The sequence below is a fragment of the Hirundo rustica genome, chromosome 9 (genome assembly GCF_015227805.2).
Source record: "Hirundo rustica isolate bHirRus1 chromosome 9, bHirRus1.pri.v3, whole genome shotgun sequence".
NCBI classification, from domain to species: Eukaryota; Metazoa; Chordata; class Aves; order Passeriformes; family Hirundinidae; genus Hirundo; species Hirundo rustica.
Genome location: NC_053458.1, coordinates 17159037 through 17171459, shown reverse-complemented (window position 1 = coordinate 17171459; position 12423 = coordinate 17159037). Strand labels below are relative to the sequence as shown.

The following is a 12423-nucleotide window of genomic DNA, read 5'->3' as shown; positions in this document are numbered from 1 at the left end:
TGCAGAAACTGATAGAGCTTCTCTTATTTGTAAGCCCTAAAAAGACCTAATACAACTTATTAAAAAAAGAGTCAAAATTGTTAAACATTGAATGTTTGATGTATAGAAATTAAACTTGCATTAAGTGGGTTTTAGTATCTCCATTAATGTACAGTTATGGGTGTGTGGTACGAGTTATCAATGATATTTCTCTCTTTACTAGGTACGGAGGAATTTCTATAGGAGGAAGGCTTCCAGTCCTTCATGTTTCTGGAGATCAAATTGTCAAATTTTTCAGTGATCTTGGACAAATGATGAATGTGACAGGAGTAAGCAAGATTTTTAATTTTGTTTGTTTGTTTTTTGACATCTTTTCAAAGCATGGTTACTGCAGCATTAGATTTCACCTAGAGCACTGCTCTTTCTTTAGCTTTTTCTTTTTTGTTTTAGGGACAAACTTCACTGGCTGCTGCTAAAGAATTCCCTGATTTCCTTAAATACATGGAAACTGAAGATAATATTAAGGTATTGCTGGAATAAGTCTGCTAACTCACAGTTTTTTCTGGACATAGGCTTCAAATGATGAGAATATTGCTGGTGGTATTCCCAGATGCAAGAAAAGCTGAAATGCTATACTTTAGAAATAACTTGGTATTAACACTATTCCATAATATAGGTAATCCTTATTCGTAGTATTTCAAATGTGAGATTTTTAAAAATTATATTCTTAGTACTTCTTGCCATCCTAAATATTTTGAGTAATACACTTAATCTTAAAATGTCCTTCTATAAAATCCCCTGACAGTAGTGGTCCAATGCTCTTAAAAGCATAGTATGTGAGCTCCTCCTGCAGGACTGTGCCTAGGAACAATGAGTTCCTGGTGCTGATTTAGCCCTGCTGACAATGCCCACAAAGTAGATAAAAGGCAGCCAAATTTTCTCCTGCAGCTCAGTGAAGTCTTCCTAAATTAATCTGTGATTTCTGACTCTTTTAGGTGTGGTTTAACAATAAAGGCTGGCATGCTATGGTTAGTTTCCTCAATGTAGCCAATAATGCAATCCTCAGAGCTAATCTGAGGACTGGCCAAGACCCTGAGGAACATGGGATCACTGCTATAAACCATCCTCTGAACCTCACCAAGGAGCAGCTCTCTGAAGTCACTGTGTAAGTCTGGCTTTTACTCCTGTCTCTCATGGCAGCTTCCTACTTCCACTATTTCACTTCTCTCTGAAGAGAAAGAGTTCAGTTGACAGAATGTGGAGGCCCTTGCCTGAAGTTTTATTCTAAACAAGATTCTATTCATGTCTCGTTATATTCCATAAGAGTTCATTCCCATCCCACACAGGAACTATGACCATTGGATATACATTATTGCATGTTTCTGCTGATTCCCAAGCACAAAGATTCTGCAGTTTTTGTTAATGCTCCAAATCCAATACATGTACTTCTGAAATAAAACATGTAATTAAAAATGGAATGAGAACTTGTCCTTGATTGACTACAGGTCAAGTAGTTGACAACCTACTCTCTTGCTGCCGAGGACAGCATGCAGGTAGATTTTCAATGGCATGTAGTAGGACTGGTGTATACCTGAATCTGAAAGTCATGATTTCTTAAAAAGACATCCCTAAAAAGACAAGATTTTCTGCTCTCCTGTTAAGTTCATAATTCATTGAAACCAAAAACTTTGCATTATAGTACAGAGGCAAAATCTGTGCTTCCTCTCACTGCCTCCAACCTGCTTTTCTAAGTTTCTCCTTTCCCTGCTTCCAGAGCCCTTTGGCTATTGTGCCTAAATGTCTAGTTTGAGATGTTGCACACAGGAAAGGCTGTCAAACTGAGATATATAAAGCAAGTAAAAGATCAGGGAATGGTGCCATATTTGTTAGCTACAGTCCTCAAAGCAACTTGGAAAAATACACTAGCACATTTTGGAACTGGAGAAGTCTGCTACTTAAAAACCAGCCTTTCTACTTCTACTTTCTACCCAAAAGCACCCCCCAGAGTCCCCAAATGCTAATATAGTGTTGCATTGCATCCACTCCCTTGCTCACAGTCCCTTCTTGTGTTCTGTTTTAGACTGACCACTTCAGTGAATGCTGTTGTTGCCATCTGTGTGATTTTTGCCATGTCCTTTATACCAGCCAGTTTTGTTTTATACCTGATCCAAGAACGTGTAACAAAAGCCAAACACCTCCAGTTTGTCAGTGGCGTGAGCCCAGTTACCTATTGGCTAACTAACTTCATGTGGGACTTAGTAAGTAACTGCTGGTGTGATTGACAGCCTCTGATTATTCTTTGTGTGCATGAACTGAGGGCAAATCAGTGAATCAAGTGAAGGTGATTCTAAGCATTGCAAAGCATTAATTTCTCTTAAGTGTTTCTCAGAGACCATGCTAAGGATCTGGCCTCTGAACTAATTCCCGATGTAGAAATTAATTCAGGTGCACAACTCAGTCAACTAATGAAGCTCTATTTTTTATAGTTCTAGGATTTGTAGACCCTTACAACTGAATATACAATGAAGTACAACTTACTACAGCAGGGAAAAACCTCATTGCCCGGTGCTAGTCGCTCCTGTCCTCTAGAAGACCCAAAACATATTTCAAGATATTCAAGAAACCAAAGTGGGGAAGATTCACAGCCTGCTGGAATAGTATCTATAGGCCTGACAAAATACTCTAGGGTATCTAAAATGACATACTCATTTAGGTCACTGTATCATGGTCACTGTGTTATTCCAAAAAGATTTACACCACAGGTGCAGACTTGCTTAGACAGGGCTCAGCTTCCCTTCAGCCACTTTGTCATAAAAGAGAAAATTCTTTGGCTGGCTGAGGCAAAACTAGGACTGGTTCTCTGGCCAAGCCTTTGTGACCAAGAAAGTGGCCACAGAACTATGTAATAAGAAAAGCATGAACACGGAATCTTAAAAATTAAAAATAAAAGAAAATCAATATTTGAAAAGCCCAAAACTCTTTAGGATTTGGAAGGTGTTCTCTCAAGATAAGATAGAAAACAAAGCATTATTTTAGTAAATGAGGGAAAAGAAGCAGGTCCCAGAGTTCTCTGCTGTTCACAGGAGCTTCCTTTACAGGAATTCTGCTTGGCCGTTGCCCTTGACAGCACGATGCAAAGGCATTAAGTGGTGTTAGCAGTTCTGTGAAATGCCCCCTTCCATTCTGCATGGGGAATTCCACGCATTACAGTAGAGTCGTGCTACTAATACTGAGCAGAGAAACCGAGCAGTGGCCAGGCATGCTCACTTTAGCCTCTTCCCAGGAATGTGGCTCGAGTAACTAACTCTTCCATCCTACACAGCCTTTGTTTGCACCACTTCCCTTGCAGACCCATGGCAGTTTTTGTGGGAAGCCTGGCAGCCGGAATATGAAATAATAGATTCACAAACCATTGTCTAAGAAACAACAATATATGTTGTATTTTTGGTGAACAGTCTGATAAAAGATGTCTTAGAAAAATGTTGAGCATTGCCAGAGACCTGTTCAACAAAAAAATTCACTGTGACTAGCCTAACTCAAATTCTGAGGTTCCACAATATAATTTCCTTTTGGAATGATGTGTAGGGTCTGGATATGTTTGCAGCCCTTCTCAGGCCTTACACACTGATCTTCCCCGTGTGCTGTGGCAGGTGAATTATACACTGAGTGCTGGGATGGTTGTGGCTATCTTCCTTGGATTCAACAAGAAAGCATACACCTCCCCAACCAATCTCCCTGTGTTTGTTGCCTTGCTGCTCCTGTACGGGTGAGTGATCAAGGTTATTGCTGCAGGTGGGCCCTGTATTTCACATGGAAATGATTTCATTTACTGACCTCTGTACGTAGTGGAACCCAGCTTTTAAAAATAGAACTGGATGGATCCAAACCAGGTTAAAACTAGATTCTTCTATGGGATATTTACATACTGGCTAGATGCTACAAAAGAGATTCTTTTGTCACTGCCTGTCTTGAATTTTTAAGCGTTATATGCGAGCCGTACAGGGAAATATATTTGTTCAGTTTGCTGATTTCTTCCTTGTACATTGTGTAGGAATTTAATGGTTGTTGATTTGCCACATTCATAGTCAATACTAAAGTATCTTTCAGCATTCAACATTTCTTTGTTTCTTCTTCTTGGTGTACAATTCACAGAAAAGTGCAAAGATACCTGGGTTAACAGCAACCTTGTTAGCATTAAGTTTTGTCAATTTTAGCAGTGTCTATTGAATGGCATTTTAATAACAAAAAAAAAAAGGACTAAGCAGAAAAAAATCCTATGTACTAATCAGGGAGAAGATACTGTGGTGGGTTACTGGTTGGTTACACCATATTGTTATATTTGGGATGGGAAGAAAGCTTAATTTGAGTTTTCTTTAAGCCAACTGACATGAGAATAGTGAAAAGTTATCATCGTTTTTTCTGTTTCTTCCGTGCAGATGGGCAGTAATTCCCATGATGTACCCTGCTTCTTCTTTCTTTAGTATCCCCAGCACTGCTTATGTTGCATTGTCTTGTATTAATCTCTTTGTGGGAATCAACAGCAGTGCCATTACATTCATCCTGGAATTATTTGAAAATAATCCGGTAAGTAATATTTTGTAATTTTGTGGGAGGCCAGGCACCTTCCAAAGCCTCTTTCTCACTCCTCTCCACAGCTGGACAGGGGAGAGAAATGTAATGAAGTCTTCATGAGTTAAGGGCTGGGAGAGATCAGTCACGAAATACCATCACAGGCAAATATTAGAGATATTAGTTGAATTTATTATTTAAAAGATCAGAGCAGGATAATGAGAAATGAAATAAGATCTGAAAAAAACACCTTCTCCCCAGCCTTCCCTCCCTCCCAACTCCACATTGCACCGACATCTGCTGTGTAATTATGCCCAGACACCAGTACTTTTCAGTATTGTCAACCAAGCACCACATAGCCACTCACTCACTCTGCACCCTACTCCCCCATCTCGTGGAATGGGGTAGAGAATCAGAAGACTAGAAGTGAGAAAACTCAAAGGTTGATATAAAGACAGTTTAATCGGTAAAGCAAAAGCTGTGTGCACAAGCAAAGCAGTGCAAGGAATTCATTCACCACTTCCCACAGGCAGGCAGGTGATCAGCCATCTCCAGGAAAACAGCGCTCCATCACACATAATGGTGACCTGGAAGACAAATGCTGTAACTCTGAACATTCCCCTCTTGCCTCTTCTTCTCCCAGCTTTATGTGCTGAGCCTGACTGCTTATGGTCTGGGATGTCCCTTGAGTCACTCAGGGTCAGCTGTCCCAGCTGTGACCCCTCCCAAATCCTTGTGCACCCCCAGCTCCTTGCTAGGGGGGTACAGTAAGGCACAGGAAAGGCCTTGTCTCTGCAAGTACTACTCAGAAACAGCTAAAACATCCCTGTTGTGTTATCAACCCTGCTTTCAGTGCAAATCCAAAACAGCCCCATAATGGCTTTACGTATTACCACCAGAATTACATTACCTCTGATACATAAGGAAATACTTAAGTACAAAATCTAATTTTTCTCCCCATTGCCAGTTTTTCACAAGCACCTTCTCTGATGCAGTGTATGCCAGGATTCTGCTGTTTGTGTTTTATGTTGCTTTGAGTGTAACTTGATAAATACTATTTTCTCTGTTTTAAGAACACAGAACATCCAGTTTTTCTGACATCACAAAGAACTTTTCACTTGCTTTGCTATGTTTTCTTGAATAGGTCTAGTTTAAACAGAGTTGTTTCTGTTTCTTACAGTCTTTGCTGAAGTTTAATAAAACATTGAAAAATATGCTGCTTGTCCTGCCACATTTTTGCTTGGGCCGTGGACTCATTGACTTGGCCATGAACCAAGCTGTGACTGAAGTGTATGCAAGGTTTGGTAGGTAAAGCTAATAAGACACAAGTTATAGCAGTGTCATATGTCCTGACCTTGGATGAGATGTTTGGAAGGATTAACACAGAAAGGTAGTAGATGGTTCTGAAATTCTCACCTCTTCCATCCTCAGATGGATGAGCAGGAAAGTTCACCCTCTCTGAAGGAATCACTTCTGATGATAGTGCTTCCAGATATCTATGGCCCAGCCAGTAGCCTGCATTGGAAATGAACCCATTTGTTCAGTGTCAGACTCTGATGTTTTTTCATCCTTTGTTTAGAAGACCTTAAGCCATTACAGGAGGATTTATTTTTTATTTTTTTAATTTCATTTGAATACCTCAGTTAATGTTTAAAGTGACTGTTGTTCTTCAAATGCATTCTCTTGGGATATGCCTTTGATATCAGACAGCTTATTAAAAGAATAGTCATACAGCAGAACTCATCTGTTTTTATTCAGAAAACACGTGTCTTTTCACATAATCTGTGCAAGTTTTGTGTACTGATATCCAAATTAGTGTGTATTCAGAGAGATTACTTTTTCTCCATGCAGCAGCTGAATTTGAAAGGCATTTTGTTAAGAATATTTATAAGACTGAAAAATTAAAACCATTGCCTAATCATGAGCAAATAAATAACAGTAATTCATTATGATTATGCTTTTTGTTCTGAGGAGTAGTGGGGTTTTTCAGCAGTATTTCATCTTACTTTCTGGTGCTCTTTCTCCAAAGGTGAGAAGCATGTTTCTAATCCCTTTCAGTGGGACTTTGTTGGAAAGAACCTGGTTGCCATGGCTCTTCAAGGAGTTGTATTCTTCTTTCTGAATCTCTTTATGCAGCACCCTTTGTTCTCCGCAAGATGGTATGTCTGAAAGTTCTATTAATGTTCCTTTACCAAAAGCATGACTATCTTTGTTATTCTCTATGTCCCTCTTTTCTTATTTTTGTTCTTAATTTTTCTCTAAATTTGTAGCCTTTTTGTTTTCTATTTACTTACCTGATCTTAATGTATTGATATACTGATTCAAGAAAGCATTTACAAATCTGCATTATCTTGGAAAGATATAAGAATATTTTATTAAAGGAATTAGTTTTCTTGAATTAAGATTTTAATGTACTTTTGTTTGTTTGTTTTTTTAAGACAGTGTAGTAGTGAGATTATAAAATCACCTGGAAAGTTGTAGTGTCCTCAGTACCAGTCAGGCTAGGTACTTGTTAGTACTATGAGGTACTAGCCTGACATCCCAGGACAGCAATTCTAGTCTATGGCACAGGACAGCTGTATCCTGGACACTATGTGAACTTCCCCTCTCTGCTTTATAAATGTGCCTCTCCCTTGATGAAAACAGCTCCCTACCTACCAGCTGTGAGTGGGTCATTCACTCCTGTTCAAGATTGCCAACAAGAGCACTAATTGGTGCAGTTATAAAAATACTCTCTTGCAGGGAGATCTTCTACTTCTAAGGACCATCACTAGGTACTAAGAGTAGCCAAACAGTGAAAGCTGTGGCTAAGGGGCAGGTTACTGTCATATCAGTGACTGACAAAGCATGTCCTTTTGAGCAAGCCATTTCCTCCCTTTTTAGTATCTAGATATTAACTTTAAAGGTCAGGGCTTCTCTCAACAGCAGGAATACTCCAGCCAATGTCACATTGTGAATTTCAATCCCGCTGCTTCCACCAGTCACATTTTTGGCAGCAGATTAGCCATTGTTTCACACTGTTATTCTAATTGAACCCAGGGCAACTCAGTATCTTGGGTTATTCCAGGTTTGCTGAGACTGCCATGTCACCTATTATTAATGAAGATGAGGATGTTGCAGAAGAAAGAAAAAGAATTATGAATGGAGACAACAAAACTGATATCTTACAATTACAAGAACTGACCAAGGTAATATTTTGAGAAGAATGAAAAAAATGCTTACTCCTGTGTCAGTTCTAAAGTTGCCTCACCCCAATAGCATTAAACTAAACTAAACAGTCAGATGATTTTCATTTCTGTAGATGTCTTGAAATAGGAACTTTCCTCTTTTTTTTCTCCCTCATCAATATAGATTTATGCCGGTCGATGCAAGCCTGCAGTGGACAGACTCTGTGTTGGCATCCGTCCCGGAGAGGTAGGTTGTTCAATAACACTGGATTACATTCCATGGATCAGTTCAGATTCTATACCCCTGATGATTTGCAAGTTGGAAATATTAAAGAATATGATAAATTTTGCAATTTAGTGCTTTGGCCTCTTGGGAGTGAATGGTGCTGGTAAAACAACAACATTCAAAATGCTGACTGGAGATACTGATGTGACATCGGGAGATGCTGTAGTGGCTGGCAATAGGTAAGTACCTTAAAAAACCCCTGTGACAGTCCATTTACCATACAGAACTGTCCAGATCACACTCTCAATGATCCAGCAGCTCTGTGGCACTGAGATCACAGCTAACACACAATTGCATTTGATACCTTTAACATTTGTAAAATCTGTGGGTAAGTTGTAGTAATGCTAACAGTGGGACAAGGCAATCATATCTAGTGGTAAGAGCTCCCAAATGTAACATAACCCATCCAACAGGTACTTTGATCTGAGCTTTGGAACTTTTCTCTGGCTGTTTCTAGCATCTTAGTTTACACAGTGCTGGCATAATGTTATAAGTTATTACAGTGTGATCTGGTATGCCCTTATGTTGGTTTAAGGCTGTGTGCCTTGGCTTGTTAGGTGTAGTTGGGATTTGATTCTTTGTCCATTGATGTGATTTGAACAATAACTCTTTTGTTGCCAGGATATGGTCCCGGGCACCCTGTTCTAGGTGACGCTGCCTGAGCAGGGTCAGTGGACAAGATAACCTCCAGAGCCCCCTCCCAACCACACCCATTCTGTGATTTTGTACTTTTCCTACTATCATTGAAATTTTAGCCTTGTGTCCTGCCTGTCTATTGCTAGTGACCATATTCTGAGCTGAAATAACTGCTTCTTTTCTTCTAGATATAAACACTGTTTTCAAAAAATAGTGAACTTGAGTGGCTGTTTAAAGAACTTCTCATTAAGTTAGTCTATACCTTAACAAGAAAATGGGTGAGGGGCCTACACTCGTAACTAGGACTGAGCTGACTTAAGACAACAGTGTATTCCTTGCTCCTACTTAGACAGATATTTTTGCAGGATGTTTTATCAGGAAGAATTATTTCTCCACTTACAAGGGTTGTTGCCCCAGAAAATAAGGATTTTATTCAAACTGTTCTTCTCTGTCTTAGAGCTAGTATTACAGAACTACAACTCTTTTCTTTGTTTCTTCAGTATATTGACCCACATTTCTAATGTCCATCAAAACATGGGATACTGCCCTCAGTTTGATGCCATCGATGACCTGCTCACAGGACGAGAACACCTCCATTTATATGCACGCTTGCGGGGGGTTCCAGCAGAAGAAATCGAGAGGGTAAATAGTCTTGCTTTTGATAGTTACAGTGATATTTGTGATGATTAACGGTGCTCTTAACATGCCAAGGGCCAGAATTTCCAAAGTGGACTTGTTATTCTCTGTATTGAAGTCCTGGATTGGTTCCTGTCATTTGAACAGTTAAGTAACAAGACCACACTATCAAATGCAGGTTCCCAGGCATTAATGGTACTTGCAAATCTGTGGCACCAACAATGGAAGACTAAAGACGCGATTCCTGTGGCTCATAATGGCACTGGTTGCTGTTTCACTCTTGCCTTTAGAGTTGTGAATGTATAGGGAAGAATACATGAAGATTCCAGAAAAAAATAATTTAAATTCTTGCACAGATAGAAGTCTACAGCTGTGACTGCTTATGGCTTTCCCTCATGTAGTTAGAACTCCCCTCATCATCATCATAAATATTTGGTACTTCCCTGACCCAGTTCTAAAATGGATGTGCTAAAACCCAAAGGACTGTCATGTTGCTGCCAGAAGATGTATCAGCAATCCCCTCTGTTCTGCATTAGCTGCTGTGTGAAACAGATGGTCTTTCTTACAGGTTGCTGAATGGGGCATCCAGAAGCTGGGACTTCCCATGTACGCAGACCACCTGGCAGGGACCTACAGTGGGGGCAACAAGCGCAAGCTCTCCACTGCCATTGCCCTGATAGGCTGCCCACCACTTGTCTTGCTAGTAAGTGTCATGGAAACGCAGCCCTGGGAGTTCAATATAACATTTCATAACACTACGTGCTAAAGAGCCAAAAAGTCCTTGCCAGCTCCTTTCTTCCCTCATTTTACAGCTATTTCTGTGTGATTTTGTGTTCATTTCAGGCGTAGTCTGGGATGCGTAACTATGTTTCCAGTGGACGCCAAGTGATTACAAAAGAAAGATCTTCAAAAAAGAATGTGTTGAGATAAAATCTATAATCCAGAAAAATCTGAATTTAAACTGTTGCTTAGTTTCAGTCTGCCTTTTCTTGTCAGAGTGTAGCCACTGATGTAAAATATGATCTTCTAACATATACTCCTGGCTGCTTTATCCAGCAGAACAGAGGAAGATACCTACCCTTTCACAGCCTTTAATATCTTTGGAATCAATTATACAAATCTATACTAAACTATACAAATGCTGAAATGTCTTACCAAATAAATAATAATAAAATAAGTAATTGGATACTTGCATATCTAAAGGGAAATTCTATATGAAATTTCTACAGAAATTCTTTATTTAGACTATATTCTACCACCTTAATTTGTATGTCTCTGGCTTTTAAACAGTCACTTCTACTTTGTTAAGTCTATGAAGAACTGTTTTAAAACATTTTAGTAGATTCGTTCCTTGTACCATTTAATATGCCTTTACATGTATTCTCCCTATAGTAAACAGTCAGATAAAATGTTTTCTCATAATTTCTTAAGACAAGATGTTCAATGAAAATTTTTCTATCCTAATTTTGTTTACATTTTTTGTTACTTACTGGGTCAGTTGATTTATGTAGGATCAAATCCTTAGGTGGTGTAAATCAGAGTGACTTCACTAGTTTCTTGGATTGAACAATGTCCTATAAGTTTATGAAAGTAAGACAACCTGGTGAGAGCTCATTGCTGCCCAGAAAAGGCACTCCCTTCCCTGTAGCTGTGCCCTCCACAGACAGCACTGGATTCTCACCTGCAGTCCTTGTATGTACTTGTTCCTTTACTGCTTTGTGCCAAGAAGTCCATTGGTACTCACTCACTCCTACACTTCTCAAGGTCTGTGTGCTTCCTTAAGGCACAGATTACCATGGAGAAGCAATTATATGCTATGGTCCAAAAAAATGACCTGATTCTAGATAGATTTTCTCGTTTTCTCTGACTCTGATCACCTTAACATTTTCATTACAGGATGAACCGACTACCGGGATGGACCCTCAGTCCCGGCGCCTCCTGTGGGACTCCATTGTTGGCGTGCTCAGGGATGGGCGAGCGGTGGTTCTAACCTCACACAGGTAAAAACTGTTAGGATTCAGAATCCAAAAGCAGCTAAAGTACATCTGTTGGCTTTTGTCTTAAGTGTCTGTTCTCTCTTTTGAAAGTATGGAAGAATGTGAAGCCCTCTGTACTCGTTTAGCCATCATGGTACAAGGTACCTTCAAATGCCTTGGCACAATTCAGGAGCTAAAATACAAGTAAGTAGAATATTTTTATCATGGTTTTTAATGGGAAAATTTAGTATATGTGACATGTACTATTCCTAATACAAGCATTTCATTGTTTTACCTATTCTGTGGTAAACTATAGACCTATTTCTGGATACAGCTCTGTTGGATATTAGACAATCTGACCAGATCTCCTTTCAACTCTATTATGCTACATACCACTTCTGAGGGCAAACACGGGGCTTCCCAAAAAACTGGATCGAATGCAGTATCTTTCAGATACTGTTGTTTTCATAGCTGCAGAAAACTAATTTCCTTCCTGAATAAGGAAACAACCTCTTCACCCAGTTTCTAAATCCACATGTCCTTCCCAGGTTTGGAGATGGCTACATTGTCACTCTGAAAATCAAAGCTCCAAAGTCTGGGCTGCCTCCAGATCCTGCTCCTGCTGAGAGATTCATACACATCAACTTCCCAGGGAGTTTACAGAGAGAGAAACACTACAACATGCTGCAGTATCAGATTTGCTCTTCCTCTCTGGCTAAGATCTTTCGATTAATAATCTCCAATAAGGAAAATTTGCATATTGAAGAATATTCTGTGTCGCAAACAACATTAGATCAGGTCAGTAAATGTAAAACGTCCGTGAGAAAGCCTATCTGGTGAGAATTAGGCAACATAAGGGGATGTATCCAAACAACTGGAGGACCAAATTGTATTGGTCACACCTCTTTCTCAGGCAAGATTCCAGGTCTCTCATCAAGGAGGATGTATCAGTATGAATCAGTACCTTATTTCCTGTGTAAATAGGTGCCATGTGAAAGCTGGTAAGACAGCGTTTCCCAGATGACAGAATTCACACAACCCATTCCTTCGGGAGCAGCAGTCTGAGCAAGGTCAGCAATTTGGAATGAGACTGAGCTGAGAGTAGCATTTTATTTTAAATAAGAAGTTTGGACTGTGTTCTGCCAAAGATACTGTGAGAAGCAATTAGACCCAC

The 12423-nt window shown here is 39.6% G+C and overlaps 1 protein-coding gene across 1 annotated transcript in view; it reads left to right on the top strand.

Moving 5' to 3' along the window:
- The window catches only part of ABCA4 (ATP binding cassette subfamily A member 4), a 64613-nt gene that overhangs the window by 50478 nt on the left and 1712 nt on the right, over positions 1 to 12423 (top strand). The window contains exons 33-48 of the mRNA XM_040072374.1: positions 203 to 308; positions 430 to 504; positions 975 to 1144; positions 2060 to 2237; positions 3630 to 3745; positions 4416 to 4563; positions 5729 to 5852; positions 6578 to 6707; positions 7616 to 7736; positions 7900 to 7962; positions 8074 to 8180; positions 9138 to 9279; positions 9842 to 9976; positions 11170 to 11273; positions 11361 to 11453; positions 11798 to 12047. Coding sequence (XP_039928308.1) covers positions 203 to 308; positions 430 to 504; positions 975 to 1144; positions 2060 to 2237; positions 3630 to 3745; positions 4416 to 4563; positions 5729 to 5852; positions 6578 to 6707; positions 7616 to 7736; positions 7900 to 7962; positions 8074 to 8180; positions 9138 to 9279; positions 9842 to 9976; positions 11170 to 11273; positions 11361 to 11453; positions 11798 to 12047 — 2062 coding nt within the window. The remainder of the gene's footprint in view (positions 1 to 202; positions 309 to 429; positions 505 to 974; positions 1145 to 2059; positions 2238 to 3629; positions 3746 to 4415; positions 4564 to 5728; positions 5853 to 6577; positions 6708 to 7615; positions 7737 to 7899; positions 7963 to 8073; positions 8181 to 9137; positions 9280 to 9841; positions 9977 to 11169; positions 11274 to 11360; positions 11454 to 11797; positions 12048 to 12423) is intronic.